The sequence below is a fragment of the Acinonyx jubatus genome, chromosome B1, assembly GCF_027475565.1.
Source record: "Acinonyx jubatus isolate Ajub_Pintada_27869175 chromosome B1, VMU_Ajub_asm_v1.0, whole genome shotgun sequence".
In the NCBI taxonomy this organism is placed as follows: domain Eukaryota; kingdom Metazoa; phylum Chordata; class Mammalia; order Carnivora; family Felidae; genus Acinonyx; species Acinonyx jubatus.
The window spans coordinates 79,398,479-79,418,069 of NC_069382.1; the positions used below are offsets into that span (position 1 = coordinate 79,398,479).

The 19,591-nt window shown below is 39.3% G+C and overlaps 1 protein-coding gene across 9 annotated transcripts in view; it reads left to right on the forward strand.

The window, feature by feature from the left end:
• Positions 1–19,591, forward strand: part of ZNF827 (zinc finger protein 827) — a 173,217-nt gene that overhangs the window by 57,636 nt on the left and 95,990 nt on the right. For 8 of the 9 annotated variants that reach the window (XM_027066848.2, XM_053216901.1, XM_053216904.1 and 5 more), the window contains exon 5: positions 8,003–8,236. The exons of the other annotated variant lie outside the window; for it this stretch is intronic. In XM_027066848.2, the coding sequence (XP_026922649.1) occupies positions 8,003–8,236 (234 nt within the window). The remainder of the gene's footprint in view (positions 1–8,002; positions 8,237–19,591) is intronic. 9 annotated transcript variants of the gene reach the window in all.

Consider the following 19,591-nt stretch of genomic DNA (forward strand, 5'->3'; position numbering starts at 1 on the left):
TGGGTGTTCCACAATGACAAAAATCATTTAACAACTGATGTGTAAACCAGAATGTCAGCATGGTAATTTAAAATGACAAGTATAACAATCAAGAGGAGATGTCATTTGGGGCAGATGGTCACCAACTTCCCTGAAAAGTGTTGGAAACATATTATCCAATCTTTAGGTTTTCTTTTTCAAGTCTCAAATCACTTCATGCTGTTCATACATACAAATCACTTCACTGCTGTTCATACATTTCATTCTTTGTACGTGTTAATAGAATAAATTTAAAATGCAGCTTTCTTTCACATCTACTCGTGCCTTGATTGGTTCTTCAGGACTTGTCCTTCCTGCTCTCGACATGGGAGATACCCTGTCTGTTAAGCATATTACTGCAGATAGCTACTTTTGCTCATGATGTGTTGATTTTGCTAGTTTAGTTCATGGAGGAAAACCTTATTTATTTATTTTACAGTTCTTGAGGCACCGCTCGTTGTTCTTACCCTTGACCCTGCCCTGGAGGCTGTTTTGTTTCCCTTTTGTCACTGTGTGTGTACTGTGGTTGTAGCTGTCATAGGGGACCTGTGTGGTCTTGCTTTGAGGACACTGATACAGAAATAAAGATGAGCCCAGGTGGGGATTAATGAGAAATATGAGACGGTTAAAACTTCGCTAAACACTAATTATAAAACTACTTAAGGCAAATTAAGTAGTTTACCTTATTAGAGAGCAACATTTAAAAATATTTAGCTAATGTCTTAAACATTCTATTTGAATATAATATGCTTAGCATCTAAAAGCAATGCTCCACTATAATTAATTATTATTGAACTAAATCTTGGCTTTCCTTATAATTTTAGAAGGCAGTTTATTTTTTTTCTCACCTAAAGTGTATCAGGTTGTCAAATAATCCCAGGTCCTGCCAGATCATATGTACTCACATATACTGCTAAGGGGACTTGGGTAGTTATTTGTAATATGGGGGGTTGAGCTCTGATTCTGGTTCTGTCATTAATGATCTGTGTGCTTTTCAACAGGTCATATCATTCTCTGAGCCTGTGTTTACTTATCATGAAATAAAGGAAGCGGAAACAGTAATGGTTTTCACTTCATTTTTTAAAGAATAAACTCATTTTTTTCAAACAGAATCTGAAGTGCAGACTCAATATGTAAAACACACAGAATGTGTGTTTTTTTAATATAACTTTATTTTTTAAGTTCACATTTCTTGTATGTATTTATTCAAACAGTCCAGCAACCAGAGCCAAGTTGCTGCGTGATAAGCACACAACATGCAATTAATGTTACGGTCGAGAGAGGCCATGTACCAGCGTGAGCCCCTAGGACATTTCTGAATTTATTTTGCCGATTGCACTTTCAAGAAACACCACTTACACAGGGATGCTGTGGCCAATGAGAGTAGATGTGTAACAATTCGCCTTGTAATCTCAAGATGCCCTTAATTAAATTTATTCAGCTGCTTGAAAAAAGAGTATAATAGTGAAAAGTTTTTGCTTGCAAGTTGACAGCATTTAAGCAACCGCCCTCGTTCCTTATCATAAGACCAGAAGCATTTAACACTTTCTCTATGCAGGAAAGCCACTTGTGATTCAATAGTAACCACTTCAGCTTTGCTCCATGGACTGTTATTTGGAAATTTATTTAATCTCTCTAGTCTCAGATTCCTCAGCTGCAAAATGGGACAGTAGTACGGTTGCTGTGAAGAGCCAATAAATTATTTCAAATAAACTAACACTTAGCATACTTCCTGGTCCACTTTAAGTGCTTTGTAAATGATAGACTAGATATATCTGTGTATCTGCACTTGTCTGTCTGTCGGCCACGATCGGAAGCTTCACCAAAGTAGATACACTTGAACCCACCCTGGCATTTAATTTAAGGTAGTGGTTCTCAACCAGAGGTGTGCATGGGGGACAGCTGGCAGTGAGTTTTTGTTTTCATGACGGGGTAGTGCTGTTGGCATCTAGTGGGTAGAGGCCTTAGATGCTGCTAAACATCTTACAGTGCACAGGACAGCCCTCCGCGGCAAATTTACCCTGCCCAGAATGTCAGTGGTGCTGAGGGTGAGAAAGCCTGATGATGTAAGGCAGGCACATAGACTCCAGGAGGATCACAACTGTACAGTTTTACATGGACATACATGCGCAGGCCTGAATTTTTTGAAAGATCAGTGCAGAGCCAGTCTCCTCCTTATTAATGATGTATTCCTAGAGCTCTGCCACTCCTGTAATAATGGGAGGCAATGCGTTACAAGTGATACGAAACTCAATTAACTTGTCAACACAAGTAAAAATTAGGGGTCTCCATTACAACACACATGACTGTGCACATTTCTAAATTAAGTTTTAAATTAGTTTAAAGAATCTTAAAAACTTAAATTTGAAACAAACATTTGTTGGGACCCTTGAAGCTTATCCTAGGATTCCTTGGAACACTGTTTGAAAACCACCAATCTGTGGCCCCTTCCAAGTCCAAGAGCCTGGCTGTGCTGAAGGGTGAGGTAGTAAATAAAATCCTTCATGGCCTACCTTTTTCATGTAGCATTTCAGCATTCACAAAATTGCTAGATTCTTTAAAAAGAATTTTTTTCTATGTTTATTATTTATCTTTGGGAAAGAGAGAGAGACAGACAGACAGAGGACAAGAGGGGGAGAAGCAGAGAGAGACAGAGGAACACACAGGATCCGAAACAGGCTCCAGGCTCTGAGCTGTCAGCACAGAGCCCAACACAGGGCTGGAACCCAAGAACTGTGAGATTGTGACTTGAGCCGAAGTCAGACGCTTAACCCACTGAGTCACCCAGGCGCCCCCCACAATTGCCAGATTCTGAGCTGAAAGAGAGTCCTGTCTTATTAAATGCAGGGAAAGTGTCATCTTCTTCCTTCCCTGGAGGGAATGGACAAAACAGAAGAGCAGCGGCCATGGTGCAGTCCATTCTTCCTCTTCCACCTTCTTAGATGTTGACAAAATTCCTTCCTGCAGAAAGGGACATTTTCTGTCCCTTACCTCTAGGTCATGTCCCACTTTTCCCTTTAATTAACAAAGCCTAGTTCACTCCATATCTCTTATTTCCAAAGCCCATAGCCCAACCTCTTAGGGTAGTATCCCTCTCAGAAGCACTTGGAGGAAAAGGAGAGAGCTTGGGTGCATTTTCGGCCAGAAACCTTGAAGCCTAGTGTCTCTGTGATTTGGAAGGTTTGGTTTATTAACCTCTTGGGCTCTTAGTTCCCTCACTTATAAAATAAGGGTAGTAATAATATCTACCTCTTGTGATTGATGGAAGGACCAATTTTTGTTAACTTTTCAAATGCTAGGTGTGTGCATTATTATTAAGGACATTTATAGAATTGTCCTGGGGGAGTTGGGGCACTTAGAAGGGGTCTCAGCGTGAACTGATCACCCTTTGCTATAAAGAGGGATATATATGTATATATATATATATGTATATATATATATATATATACATATATATATATATATGTGTGTGTGTGTATTTTTTTTAATCTTTGCCTATTATAATTGGAAGTTTGGGATAATTTTATCCCAGTGGCTTTCCTATTCATTTCCCATATGAATCTTTATCTTACATCCTTTTTAAATCCTCAAAAAGCTGATTTATTTCCTTTAAATGGCAGCCCAGCTCTATTTGAGTGTGTGAACTTACAGATACACGTAATTTATAATCAAAGTAGCTCAGGTCCTAAAATGTTGGGAACAGAGGCCTCTTGATTATGGGGCTTCCTCACTGCATTAAAAGTGGAGTATCTGGAAACTTTAAGATACATAAACAGAAATCAGGGTAAAGGCTGTGAAAGTCTTTTACGAATTGAGTTCCATATGCGCACAGATTTTTGTGTTGGGAAGAATGAAGTAAAGACGAGGCAGTGAATTGTAAATTGTTCCTTTTTTCATAGCGGTTTCCCCAAACAACAAAAAAAAGAAAACGTCTTTAATTCGACCTTTTTCTGTAGAAAGGGAATGGGTCTTTTTGAAAGTAAGTAAAAAAACAAAAGCAAGATAATAAAAAACTATGGCAATTATTCAGTCAGATTAATTTTAAAATGTAAGCTTTATGTACTATTTTTAGTATAAATTTTTCTGGTAATTAAAAGATAAGAGGGTAGGGGCACCTAGGTGGCTCAGTTGGTCAAGTGTCAGACTTCAGCTCAGGTCATGATCTTGCAGTTTGTGAGTTCGAGCCCTGCGTCAGGTTCTGTGATGACAGCTCAGAGCCTGGAGCCTGCTTCGGAGTCTGTCTCTCTCTCTCTCTCTCTCTCTCTCTCTCTCTCTCTGCCCTTCCCCTGCTCGTGCTCTGTTTCTCTCTCTGTCTCTAAAAAATAAATAAACAGAAAAAAGTTTTTTTAATAAGAGGGTAGCCTTCATATTTCTATTTTACATCTGTTTGGGAAATTAAATTGGGAAATTACAAGTGTTTGGGAAATTAAAACTTGGGCAAATGGGTGTTTCCCACATTGTTTTTGTGTGTGTGATCTGTTAACTATATTTACATTTCCCCAGAAAGTTATTAGTTTTATGTCATTCTTGACATTGTCAGAATGAAAACCATGCAGAATGAAATGTCTGCACATTTATAATCCAGCAACATACCAGCTTGCCTATTGTCTTTATAAGTGTCTTACTGAAGTTCTGTTAAATGTGAGTTGTACTAACAATGCTAATTTTTTTTCTGAAATCTTATGTATGTATGCATGTATCGTAACTAATAACTTCTAGAAGCTGGTTATATCTTCAGAGAGTGTCAGCTTAAGGTTGCTCTCTCTAGAAATTGGGATTTTGCTTCTAGGGCTTCGATAGTTTATCTCTTTCCTAACCTCACCTTAGAACTTTAAAAAGTTTTAAAATAAAAGATACAGAACATTTTTAAAAGTACATAACTTTGTATATTATTCCTTCCTTCCCAAAGAATCACAATTTTAGACTTAATAGACAAAACACCACTTAATTATTCTGTTGTGACTAACTAGGATACTTTTGGAAAAGGATTTTATGAAGGGTTCTGGAAGAAAGGAATAGGGCCAGAGAGGGTTTAGGAGATGGCTAGCAAACCCCTCCCACCCCCTTCACCAAAAGTGGTTGAAAGGAGAGAAGTATGCTAAATAAACAAAGTCCTCTTAGGAGGCACCCTCCTGGTTGAGGTCAGAAATACATGAGGATTGCTTTAGAGACTATCGTTGTTCTCTTTGGTTTAGATTCTGATGGCATTGTCCCCAAAGGGTCAAATTTTGTTTTATCTTATTTTATTTTATTTTATTTTATTTTATTTTATTTTATTTTATTTTATTTATTTTTTAAAAGTAATCTCTATGCCCAACGTGGGGCTCAAACTCACAACCCTGAGATCAAGAGTCACATGCTCTACTGTCTGAGCCAGGCAGGTACCCCAAAGGGCCAGATTTGGACCTCTTTTCTTGAAATTTTTCTGGACTCCTCCTTTAGTAATGTCAGAGTCCAAGTGAATGATTACTCACAGATACCTCAGTAAGTGCTATGGTGTAGATAGCAAAGCTTTTATCTCTAGGTCGTTTTCCCAGTCTAATGATCAGATCCAAGGAAAGCACTTCTGATATTTTGGGATTCTTAGTTTTTGTTTTCCACAGGTAATAGTGAAGCACCATCAGATGCCACTAATTTGTAGCTACCGTATTTTATTAATTCCACAAATACATATTGAGCGCCTCATATGTGCCAGGCACTCTTCTAGGCACTCAAGATACATCAATGTTAAGGTCATTGCTTTCTTGAAGCCTACCCTTGAGTTAGGGAAACAGACCATAATGGTTAATATAATAAATAAAAACAAAATTATACGGTATGTGATTAGTCTGCTTGGGCTGCCATACCAAAATATCAAAGACTGGTGACTTGAACAAAAGAAACTTATCTCTCACAGTTCTGGAGGCTGGGGGTCTGATGAAGGTGCTGGCAGGTGTGGTTTCTTCTGAGGCTACCCTTTTTGGCTTGAAGATGTCCACCTTCTTGCTGTGTCCTCCCATGATCTTCCTTCTGTGTGCGTGCCTCCCTGGTGTCTCTTCTTATGGGACATCAATCATATTGGGTTAGGGCCCCACCCTGATGCCCTCTTATAACTTTGATTATTTCCCTGCCTCCAAGTACAGCCACAATGTGGGTTAGAGCTTCAACATAAGAACTGGTGGGGGTGGGTACAATTAAATCCTTAACAATAAGTTATCAAGTGATAAGTATTTTGGGGAAAAAAAAGAAGAAGATTAGAGTAAGGTAGGAGAGACTAGGTGTACTATGGGGTGGGGATTGCAATTCTGAATAGGATAGTCAGGGTAGACTTCATTGAGAAGGTGGTACTTGAAGGTCAAATTACATTCACGTGTTGTTTATAGCACAGGGACCCGAAGTGGAGGAGTGGTGAGGTGGAGGTAGGTAAGGGTGGAGGTCGATAAGGAACCTTGGGTGGGCAGCTCGTAGAACTAGGTTCTAGTGCCAGCTGTGCATCTTTCTGGTGGTAACACTTCCAAATGTCACGTTAGCCTTCCAAGTTCCAGTTTCTAAATATGCTGATCTGTGTAAACTTGTGATTCCAGAATGTATATCCTTAGAGGGAACAAGGGAGAAAGGACTTTATGGTTGTGTATAGGCTAGGGTAGGTGGTGGGCAACAAGTCAAAAGCTTTGTGGATTTATCTTCATCTTCTTTTGTGTTAAGCGGGAATGGGCTTTTGGCTCATCTAATAAGTGTTACTAAGAAATGTATATTAGGAAGAGATCTTCTTTCTCAAAAGACCGACACATCTAACATAACCAACCTAAAGGTCCTACTGCATGGCCCATTAAAGGGGAGCAAGATGCCCGGGAAAGTGGCCAGTGGTGGAAGAGGATGCTTGTCTTCCTTCTTGGTCTTTCCCAGGGAGTGAGTAGCTCAGTTGGGGAAGGCTTGTTACGGTGTAGCCAAGCCACAGAATCCATCCCATAATAGACCAGTTAGCTCTGCCCTGACCGCACACTCCACACCAACCACCCATGCTAAAAATGGAAAAAAGGACATTAGTGGAAAAACTGGTGAAATCTGAATAAAATCTGGAGTTTAGATCATAGTAATGTGAATTTCTTAGTTCTGACGAATGCATCATGGTTATGTAAGATATGAGCATCGGGGAGTGCTGGGCGAAGAATATATGGGAACTCCGTGAACCATCTTGCAACTTCTCTGTGAATCCAAAATTATTTCAAGATAAAAGCATTTGTTTTAAAAAATGCCCATTGTGAGGGGCGCCTGGCTGGCTCAGTCAGTGAAGCGTGTGACTCTTGATCTTGGGGTTGTGAGTTCGAGCCCCACGTTAGATGTGGAGGTTACTTAAAAATAAAATCCTTAAAAAAAAAAAAAATGCCCATCGTGGGCTTAGAAATGACTTGAACCACAGATGCGGATTTATTCACCGTGACTGGAAAACAGTTCCAAGTGCGTGCCCCAGTGTTCGAGGGTCAGGAACGTCAGTTTATAATAAGGCAAGAGTGGGATATCTCTAGTTTGAGCTTTTCTCTGGCAAATTCGTCACCTTCCCACCCCACCCCAGGTTTCGGCTTTGGGGACTGCCTCTGACTCATGTTTCTATTGAATATTTTCTGGCAGGATAATTGCCTGAAAGCATTATTTTATAATAGGATTAAGTGGGAAGAATGCTCATAGGTCAGGGAGGCAGCAGCATATACAGGAAAGAAGACATTTGGGGAAACCAGAGAGAAAATGACCACTTTGTAGAGGCAGCACTTCTTCAACTATGAGGGGTTCCAAAGATTCAGAAGCCCACACTCTTCAGAGTCCTGTGCTCATGGAGCGTGTTGTATTCTTTTCTGCCCAGGTCCCATCCTGTTTTGATCGGGTTGTGGTCCCTCTTGCTGTTGGCACACTGATTGTGCATTCCATATCTCATTAAGTCCGGGGGCAGCTAAGAGGGGGAGTGGCCTTTTGTATATGTATATATACAATACTTTTCTTCTTCTGACAGCTGCAAATCAGAAGGAGCCCATGAATCTTAATTTTAAAGTGAAAGAGGAGCCGAAGGAAGAAGAGGCCTTAAGTGCAGCTTTGCCTCGGTCCAGCTATGTGTTCAGCCCGGAATCTGAAGTGTCAGCCCCAAGCATCGCTGAGGACACCCTTAAGCCCCAGGAGGGGAAGGGGAACGTGCTAAGGCCGGATATGTCAGTCAAAGCAGCGTCCGAACTTCTCATGAAACTATCAGGTACTTGGTTTATTCTAAAATATCCACATTCTGCTCATTTCGTTTGAAGTCAGCTGGGCTCCTTCCTGCACGGGTTGTAATTAGCCTAATGGTGGCAACATCACATTATTGAGGTGAATTCAGGAGTGACTGGATGACTTGGCTCACGTTCCTGTGTCGTGTGTACGAGTCTGTTTGCGGACGTTAACTGTGTACCTGTCTTGTGAAATACAGCCTTCTTTTCCTGGAAATTGTTGGAAGACACTGTTGCTTTCTAAGATGATGCAGGTCATAATCTTAAGTGGGTTCTAATGACGTTCAAAGCACTTCTGCTGATTGGTCAAAATATCTATTCTTTCTTAATAGAGGACCTTTCTTTCTGTGTGTATTTATACTGTATTCGTTAAGAACCATTAAAAATATTTTTCTTAATAAGCAGTTGAGATGGCACTTGAAGTAATTACCAATAGAGTGGCAATAAGAGATTTTATGAAGAGAAAATTTCATAATGGAATATTATAATAATTAATCTAAGTTCTTGGGATGAATGAATAATATTTTAATCATATCTAAATGTAATCCCAGCCTGTCAGCGGTAGGAGAAATGGGTTATAATTTGAAATTCATGTATTTTGGGTTCTTTTCCATGCAATCTCCCATATGTGCCTTCAAAACAGGTAAAAATTTAGGGTCTTCTGAACTCAAAAGTATGACTTTCAGAGCGTGGAAAGAAAAGTTACATCAATAATAATACTTACCAAGTCATATCCCAGCCTCAGTTCACTAAAGGTGATTTTTAGAAACTATATTCAAAATGTTAATATGAATCAAAAGCCCTTTCAGTTTGTAACTTGCTGTGCTTGGAGGATGAAAGCAGGAAATACATTAGGGATATTCATTCCTGGTAATTTCATCAGCAATTCTGACTGTGTTTCTGGTTGACCAGTAGGTTGGGAAGTAAGAAATTAATAGTGATTTACTTAGAGCCATTATATCAGAGCAGTTGAAATTCCTGTATTTGCCAGTTGGTGGGGTTAAGAATTCTTTCCTTTGATGTTAATTTAGAACACACTGGAACTTCAGGGGAATATGATTTATTGTAGATAAAGCATAAGACAGTTATTACATCCTTATTATAGCCCCTTTTTTCTAAACTTCACTGTGATGGTTCAGCTTCTTTTTAGCAGATGGGAGGTCTAGCAAGATTGTGCTGATTGCCGAAAGCTGAAAGTTTAAAAAAATGGTGTTCAGACCAACATATTTTCATATATTTGAGCCCTCCTTCCTGTGTCGAAAAGTCTCAGTGACAGAGTATAATGTCTGTTGTTTTTCCAGTCAGTTCAAAGGGATCACACAGCTCTCTGATTCTTCTTGTGTAGCATAGGCTTTCATATGGCAGTGACCCTCTATCAGCAGTAACTCCTGTTGGTAGGATCCTAGTGGATACTGTTTCTGTTTCAGAGTTTGTTATGCAACCAGGATTGTGAGCAGGGAGAGCTGGGGTGGCACCAAAAGATAATATGCAATGAGATTTTAGGAAACTGTTTTTTTTTTTAAAGTAGGCTCCATGCCCAGTGTGAAGCCTAGGTCAGGGCTCGAACTCACGACCCTAAGATCAAGACCTGAGCTGAGATCAAGAGTCAGATGCTTAACCGACTGAGCCACCCAGGTGTCCTGTGAAAAGATGTTCTTTAAGGAAGACATTTTATCCTGACCCTTTGAACAGATGTGATTTGAGACGCTCAAGTATGAAATCATTTCCTAGATAATAATGATATCTCTCAAATAGAATATGGTCATACAGCCTTGCACATTTACTGATATTTGTAGACAACAGTGACCCTTCTAAATGTTTATGTTGACTTACATTGAGTACATGTGCTATTCAACAACAGTTGAATGTTATGACACAGTCGTACTTCCAAAGGGCATCTGCCCTGCTTCCTAGCGTGGAAGTGAAAACTTGTTCGAACGACTAACATAACTCTTTTTTAGTCCTGAAAAAATTCCCCAACATTTTTTTTTGCAGGAGACTTAGGTCAAAAGGATATGCATCACAGCCCCTATCTTCTAGATGGTTATGATCTAGTAGAGGCAGACCAGGGCAGTGGCTTCCATTCCACAAGCATTTTGCACTTAGAACTCCACACATCTACCCTCTAGCAGATTATGATCAGGTTAAACTGTGAAGAAGTTTCCAAGTTAGTCCTAAAACAAGACATGTAACTTAAAAACAAGCTTCTTCCATTCCTAAGCCACAGAGTAAAGAGGACTCACTCTTTATTGGGTTTAAAGTGGATATTAGAGTTTCTAATCATGGATGAAGCAGTGCTTTTGGAAGGATGTTAGGCAAAAACTTCCTATGCTCTCTCTCCTCAAGATGTAATTTTAGCAATTTCAGGGATTCATACACTGAAAGACATCCAAGTAAAGGACTTGTTGGTGTCTTCAAATCCCCTTTCCCGTGATAGTTCCCGTCCCTCTATGGACAAGAGGTCTTGCTCTTGTCCATACATGGATGTCCTTGCACACATGCAGGTTAGTCAAGGCTGCATTAGGTTCACCTGGGTTGATACCCACAAAGCCCTTCTGCAGGCGTTCTTATGAACAGGAGTCCCTATTGCTTCCTGCCTTGCTGATTTTCATTTATAGTCTTCTGTGGCATGGAGAAAAATCCTTTTGGCCAGGAAGAGTTGGGTGAGAAAAGTATGCCCCATGCATTAGTATACATTTTTTTTTCCTTCTTCCAGATTTGAGAAGATGTGGAATAAAAGGATTTTTCTTCTGTGTTGCTTATTTCCTTGAGATTAGAAGCTGTGGTCTGTAGTGCAGGCACTCTTAGTCTTTTCACTGAATTAATACAAGGAAACTGGTCAACAATTTTGGCTGCCTCATTTCCAGTTTTAAATTAATTTATGTTGACTCCTTAGTGATGGATGTTGGGCACAGGGCCTAGTGAAATATCATGTGAAACTTTCCTGTGTGGAGAAATGTCTGTAGGTATATTGTTTTCCAAATTGACATTTACGTTTTATGGGAAAAACACAGATGAGGTGGAGGCTAGGCTAAATTTTTCATTAACTGTGTGTTTGGGAAAATCTGAGTTTTCTTCCTTCCTGCGGCTCAAGTTCTGCTTCCAGTTGTTAATTGGGAAGTCAAGTGCCTGACAGCTGGGCCAAGTAAATTGATTACCATAAAGAAAGCAACCCACTCTAAGGAAACTGCTGGATGTCTGTGACTACCTGTTGTTATGTGACACAAGGCAGCCAAAACAATCAGACTTTTTTGCTAAGGCGCATAGTTGCCAAAGATAATTCCCAGAAGTCTTGATTTAAGGAGGCCAAAATCCTAAGTTCAATACAGAGGATGTGTAACATTAGACAAAGAGAATCCTGTCACTATTAAACCCCGGTTTTGCAACGTCTAGTGACCTCACAAACTTAAGGAACAGATGTGTTGCTGCAAATGAGATGCAGTGTTGAAGGCAACACAAAACTTTATCTGTTTTGTCTCTGTTGTGCGGTGAGAGAAGTAGCTGGACACACAGAGATAAAGAAACGCCCCTTCTCCTTTTGGGGAGCCGCATGCTTGCGTGGGAATAAATACATCAAATGTAACGTATTTGTAGATGAACCTAGAAGTAGCGGGTTAAGAATGCAATCTCAAAAATATGAATTCCACAAAAATAAAAGTTGAAGTTACTTCAGAAACATTAATGAAAAACTAAACACTTAAATTTATCTACCATGGTAAATACAACCTAATATTAGACCTTAATTTGAAACACATCTATAGGTTTTCTTATTTCTTTGCTCAAGGAAAGAAACTGAATTGATTTATATTCATTTCTGATTTATATTTATTTATCCCGGTCTAGTCTTAGAGAGAACAATAAATTATAATTGCCTTTCTAGAGAAATCCAAGCAGGCCCTAGATTTGAAATACATAATGGTGTCGGATTCAGGGAATCTCCTGAGTAAGATAGGGCTTCAGCTATGAAATATTAATTTATTTTCTTATTTATTTATTTATTTATTATAATTTTTTAAAGTAGTCTCTATCCCCAGCATGGGACTCGAACTCACGACCCCAAGATCAAGAGTTGCATGCTACCAACTGAGGAAGCCAGGTGTCCCATAGCTATGAAATATTTAGAAGCAGGTGAACTTGGGTGCGATGAAGTTTAAGATGAGTTTAATCTCTGGGGTGAACTGAAACAGAGAGGAAAGAGACCCCCAAATTGACTTTATTAACAGTTTTAATTAAGGCCTTTTTGGTTGTACATAATAAATCCTCTTCAGCCGGTTTAGGCAAGCCAGGGGAGTTTAACAGAAGATGCAGGTTTGGGGTAAACTTATGGAACCCCAGGGGAGGGATGCAGAAAGGCGTGTCCCTCACTGAAGCCAGAGTTTGGAGGACCATGTGGAAACCAGAAAGCTCTCATTCTCTACCTCATCCCTGCTTCTCTGTGCAATGCAGATGGGCTTTTTCGATTACCCAGTTCACATGGTGGAAAATCGCAATTTCTTGCAGCTTTCTGAGTTTGCCTTTTATTCAAAAGAGGAGCCAAAACGAAATTTCTTAGTCCCAATTCCAAATTCCAGCTGATTGCCCCAGCTCCAAGTGGGATCCACCAGTGGAAACTTCTGTCACTAGGGATAAGGTCACGTTGGGCAGACATGGCTGCGGTCTTATAGGATGGCTGTGAGGGAGAAGAATCCCCAGAAATGCGTCTTGGGTGGGCAAGAATGGGGGTGGCATGAAACCAGGAAGATAAACAATATGTGTGAACCACAAAAGTTTGAGGAGCAGATTATGGTAATTGCTGTTATTTAAATATTGAATGTAAATGCGTTTTGGCCCTTGGATGACTTTTACCTTTCTTTTCTGGTAGAGTCTTGGGGAAGACCCGCCCAGCCAGGACTCTGCCTAGCCAGCCTCAACTCTGTATGTGCTGTGGCGTTGCTTCTCAAAGAGTGGTCCCCAGACTGGCAGAATCAGCATGGGTGGGGGAGGATAGGGAAATGTTCGAAATACAAATTCTTGAACTCTACTCTGGACCTTGTTCAGACTCTGAGGTTGGAGGCCCAGCTCTCTGTGTTTTTGCAAGCCCTCCAAGTGAACCTGACAGCTAAGTTTTGAGAAACCCTGTGCCGAGGAAATGGTCAATGAGAGAAATAAATTTTGTCCATCTGAGTAACATGCCTACGTTAAGGCTGACAGGGAACAAAGCTCTATTAAATGTACATTTTATTTTTTAAAAAGAGCATCTTCAGTAGAGGTTCTTTTTAACTTATTATGAAATAATGGTATCTGGGAACCTTTCTGTAGAAGGACACATGTACTTAATAAATCAAGATAGTGTTGGTTGTGAGCCTCAGATTAATCCTGCTTTTTTCAGTGTTCTTTGTTGTTAATTTTCATGATTATTCTTGGGCAATGTTGGCTTTTGTGCAGTTGAATGGTTTTTAGTATAGTCACAGAGTTTTGCATCTGTCACCACAGTTAGTTATAGAACATTTTCATCACCTTGAAAAGAACTATCCATTAGCAGTCAGTCCTCAACCATCCCCATACCACCGCCAACCCTAGATAATCCCTAATCTGCTCTTTGTCTTTATAGATTTGCCTATTCTGTACATTTCATATGAATGAAAACATACAATATACGCTCTTTTGTAACTGACTTCTCTCACTTAGCATAACGTTTTTAAGGTTCATCTTTGTTGCTCATCTATAGTAATTTATTCCTTTTTATGGCTGAATAATATTCCATTGAATATTATTGGAATAAATACATCAATAATTAATATTAATTTTATATGTGGTATAAAACAGAGATAATACCACATTTTGTTTATTGAGTCATTTATTGATGAAAGTTTGGGTTGTTGCCCAACTTTTGGCTGCTGTAATCGCTTATGTCCAAGTTTTTTTTGGGACTCATATTTAGTTTCTCTTGGGCGTATACCTAGGAGTGGGCTGCTGAATCCAATGGTAACTCCATATGCAACACTTTGAGGAACTGTCAAACTATTTGCCAAAGCAGCTGCACCTTTTGACATTCCTGCACCTTTTGACATTCAGCAATGTATGAGAGTTCTAATTTTTCCACATCTTTGCCAAAACCTATTATTACCTGTCTTTTTTATTATAGCTGTCATACTGGGTATGCACTAGTATTCCACTGTGGTTTTGATTTGTGTTTCCTGATGACTTAAGATGCTGGGGATATTTTCACATGCTTATTGGCCATTTTGTGTATCTTCTTTGGAGAAATGTCTGTTCAAGTCCTTTTCCTGCTTTTTGAGTTATTGTCTTTTTAGTCTTGAGTTGTAAAAGTTCCTTAGCAATTCTGGATATAAGCCCCTGATCAGATACCTGATTGGCAAATATGTTCTCCCATTCTGCTGACTGTCTTTCCATTTTCTTAATGGCATTATTTGTAGCTCAAAAGGTTTTAATTTTGATACAGTCCAGGTTCACTGTTTTTTCTTTTGTTGCTTGTGAGCACCGTCATGTTTTCTGTAATTCCAAAAATTAAGTGAAAATGCAGAATAGTTTAGTATTAAAATGAAAGCCTGTCCTTGCTTATATGAGCACAGCATTTAATTTTCAGATATAAAGCTATGAAAGCTAATTTATTTAACACAGACCTCCCTAGTGCAGTTGACCTGTCTGATTTCTGCATTTGCCATAGCATTCTATGATTCAGCTGATGGCAAAGGGTATTTGTAAGTCAGCTTCTGAAATGACTTACAATGAATGTGACTAGTAATGGAGCTTACAACTAATGGCTAGATCACTGTCCTCATGCCATATATATCCTAAGCAACTCTTGGGATATGCATGTATATGTATATGTATACATATATGTGTACATATGTGTATCTGTATACGTATATATGTATGTACACACACGTACACAGAAAACCCATAACTGGGGGAGTTCTATCTTTTTTTTTTTAAGTTTATTTATTTTGAGAGAGACAGTGCAAGCAGGGAGGGGCAGAGAAAGGGAGAGACAGAATCCCAAGAAGGCTCCATGTTATCAGCGCACAGCCTGATGTGGGGCTTGAACTTACAAAATGTGAGATCATGACCTGAACCAAAATCAAGAGTCGGAGACTTAACCAACTAAGCCACGCAGGCACCCCAGGAGTTAAATCTTAAATAAGGAATTAGACTCTTTTTTTAGTACTTGAAAACTCAGTGAGAATTGAAGGTATTTGGAGTGTGAAAACTATGTCTTATACAAACAGGGAATAGATCACTTTAATAAGATAAAAATGTGGCATGTTTATATACCAAAGAGAATCATTTTCTTGAAGGTCTAGGTCTTGTTAAACTCAATGGAGGTACAGTGGTGTTATTTACCTGACTGTTCAGGCAGACAGAGTAGCAACTTGCCATATGCAGTTCTGGAAGCACCATCCTTTTCTCAGCAAGAAGAAAGAACTTGCTTCGAACAGATTCTCCCACCGTAACTGGCATTACCCTCATTCTTTGACTAGCATGTACCCTTCTATTCATTTGTAATTTCACACACAGCTTACAGGTCTTGGAGGGACACACCTGAATGGCTGTTGCTGCTCTGCTCCCCGCCTTAATGCAGGAGCTTTTCCGGTTCACACCCCCAGGGCCAGAGCCTCTGGGAACTCCTTTTCCCCTTAGAGCCCTCACCCCTCTGCTCACCCTTTTGCTTTCTTGACCCAGCTTCCTCCGCCTCCCACACTGAGGCCTGGGACTCAGAAGGACTGGACTCAAAAGGGCTCTTGTTTTATTATCATTTCCCTGTTGCATAGCTGCATATATTAATAAAGCCACGAAAATTTGTATTGGCGTGCGTTTCCAGAAGCCAGGCAAGAACTCTGAAAGGAATTTTATAGGCTCCACCTTCATTATAGATTCCTTTTCTGTTTGGCTGAACTGCGGGAGGCAAGGGTTTGATCACAGCTGTAAGGGGTGAGGGTAGGGCTGTAGGATGGCGGGTGGGGGTGGGGTGGAGTGCAGGCAGGGTAGGATGAAGTGTGGAGGGGTTCCAGGTCTTCCTTTAATAATACAGAGCAAAAGAATGAAGAATGCCACCTAGAAAATGTGTTTGCAGCTGGAATAGTGTGCCCTCTTCGTTGCTGTGTTGTTTTCTGTGTTCTGGTATAAATGACTGCAGGTATTACGCGAACCGTGGCAAAGAGAGGCCACTAATAAGTACTATTCAATGGTGACAGCTCGAAGAAGAAGCTTCATTTTTGGAGGGATCCAATTGCAGTGTGGATGCAAATATTTGAGTAACCAGTCAAACATTCTATTCCATTTTTCACACAGAGGACAAATTTCCCTGCCCGGTAGAAGCTGCGTGCCCTATCAGTGCATTAGGATCTCCTCTACCACCCTAGTTTTCGTGGTCCTCAAAAAGGTCTCAGCCTTTTTGGCTATATGTTACCACAGTTATAGTCTTGTGAGGAAGAGCATGGCCACTATTTCCCTCAACGAGAGATCTAGAATATTCTCATTCCACAGGGGTTTTTCTCCTCATCGGCTTATTACCCTTTCACCTTTAACTTATTCACGTGTATCATTAAACCCCAATGGGTTCTGTGCTCATCTGGGTACAAACAGGTATCACAGATCTACCGCTGAAGAAGGAAATCCTTTCTCCACTGTCAAGTAGCCTGTCTGCTGCTCAGTGGCCCATCACCTACTGAGCAGGGGCTCAAGCGGGTGATAGTGCCTGGGTCACTCAGTGCATAAGCTCCAGAAGATAGCCACAACCTGAGAGCAATGGGACATGTTTCCATTGGGTAGGGGAGTGTCCATATTGGACCAAGAATGGGAAAGTAATGAAGCAAACTGTTCTCCCTTATGGCTTCTATTCTTCTTCTTCTTCTTTTTTTTTAAGTTTTATTGATTTATTTTCAGACAGAAAGAGAGCATGATCAGAAAGAGGGAGAGAGAGAATCCCAAGTGGGCTCCATGCTATCAGCTTGGGGCCCGATGCAGGGTTCGAACTCAGGAACCGTGAGATCATGACCTGAGCCTAAATCAAGAGTCAGACGCTTAACTGACTGAGCCACCCAGGTGCCTCTGTTCCTCTTAAAATAAATAAATAAATAAATAAATAAATAGATAAAGTTCTAAATTAAAAATTTTTAACACAGTGTTATGTTAATTTTAGGTATACAAAATAATGATTCAGCAATAATATAGATGACTCAGTGCTCATCAAGATAAGTGTACTCTTAATCTTTTTAATCTATTTCACCCATACCCCCATCCACCACACCTCTGGCAAGCATCAGTTTGTTCTCTGTGTTTAAGAGTCTGGTTTTTTGTTTGTCTCTTTTTTTCTTTGTTTATTCGTTTGTTTCTTAAATTCCACATATGAGTAAAATCATATGGTATTTGTCTTTTTCTTACTGACTTATTTCACTTAGCGTAATACCCCTGGGTCTATTCATGCTGTTAGAAATGACAAGATCTCCGTCCTTTTTATGGCTGAGTAATATTCTGTTGCATAAATATAGACCACATCTTTTTTATCCCTTCATCTATAGATAGACACTTGGGTTGCTTCCATATCTGAGCTATTGTAAATAACATAGAGGTGCATATATATTTTTGAATTAGTGTTTTTATTTTCTTTGGGTAAATATCCAGTGGTAGAATTACTGGGTCATATGGTAATTCTGTTTTTAATTTTTTCAGGAAACTCCGTGCTCTTTTGCACAGTGTCTGCACCAGTGTCTGCATTCCTACCAGCTGTGTAAGAGGGTTCCTTTTTCTCCAGATCCTCTCCAAAATCTGTTGTTTCTTGTTGACATTAGCCATTTTGACTGAAGGTGCTATCTCATGGTGGTTTTGACTTGCATTTCACTGATGATGGGTGATGTTGAGCATCTTTTCATGTGTCTATTGGCTGTCTGTATGTCTTCTTTGGAAAAATATTCATGTCTTCTGCCCAGTTTTAACTGGATTATTAATTTTGAAGGTGTTGAGTTATATAAGTTCTTTACATATTTCGGTTTTTAACTCCTTATTGGGTATATTATTTGCAAATATCTTCTCCCACTCAGTAGATTGCCTTTTCGTTTTGTTGAAGTTTTCCGTGCTTGTGCAAAAGCGTTTTATTTTGGTATAGTCCAAATAGTTTACTTTTGCTTTTGTTTCCCTTACTTGAGCAGACATATCTAGAAAAATGTTTCTATGGTCAATGTTAGAGAAATTACTCCTATGTCTTCTTCTAGGAGTTTTATGGTTTCACATCTCATATTTAGGTCTTTAATCCATTTCAAGTTTAATTTTGTGTATGCTGTAAGAAAGTGATTCAGTGTCAGTCTTTTGCGTGTAGCTGTCCAGTTTTCTCAACACCATTTATTGAAGAGACTGTCTTTTTCCCATTACATATTCTTGCCTCCTTTGTTGTAGAGTAATTGACCATACAAGCATGGGTTGATTTGGGGGCTTTCTATTCTGTTCTATTGATCTATGTGTGTATTTTTTGTGCCACTATCATACTGTTTTGATTACTACAGCTTTGTAGTATAACTTAAAATCTGGGATTGTGATACTTTCAGCTTTGTTCCTCTGTCTCAGTATTGCTTGGTCTATTCAGGGTCTTTTATGGTCCCATACAAATCTTAGTATTATTTGTTCTAGTCTGCGAAAAGTAGTGTTGGTATTTTGATAAGGATTGCCTTAAATCTGTAGATTGCTTTGGGTAGTATGGGCATTTTAACAATATTGCTTCTTCTAATCCATGAGCATGGACCATGTTTCCATTTGTTTCTGTCATCTTTAATTTCGTGAATGTTTTAGAGTTTTTGGAGCACAGGTCTTTCACCTTCTTGATTGTGTTTATTCCTAGGTATTTTATTATTTTCAGTGCAGTTGTAAATATGATTGTTTTCTTAATTCCTCTTTCTGCTACTTCATTATTAGTGTATAAAAATACAATGGATTTCTGTATGTTAATTTTGTATCTTGTGACCTTACTGAATTCATTTATCAGTTCTAGTAGTTTTTAGGTGGAGTCTTTAGAGTTTGCTATTTATAGTGTCATGTCATCTGCAAATAGTGAAAGTTCTACCTCTTCCTTACTGATTTCTATGTCTTCTTTTCTTTTTCTTGTCTGATTGCTGTGACTAGGACTTCTAATACTATGTTGAATAAAAGTGGTGAGAGTGGATATCTCACTCTTATTGTTGATCTTAGAGGAAAAGTTCTCAGTTTTTCACCATTGAGTAGTATAATGTTAGCTGTGTGTTTTTTTTTTTTATATATGACCTTTATTATGTTGAGATATGCTCCCTCTAAACCTGCTTTGTTTAGAGCTTTTATCACGAGTAGGTGCTGTACTTTGTCAAATGCTTTTTCTG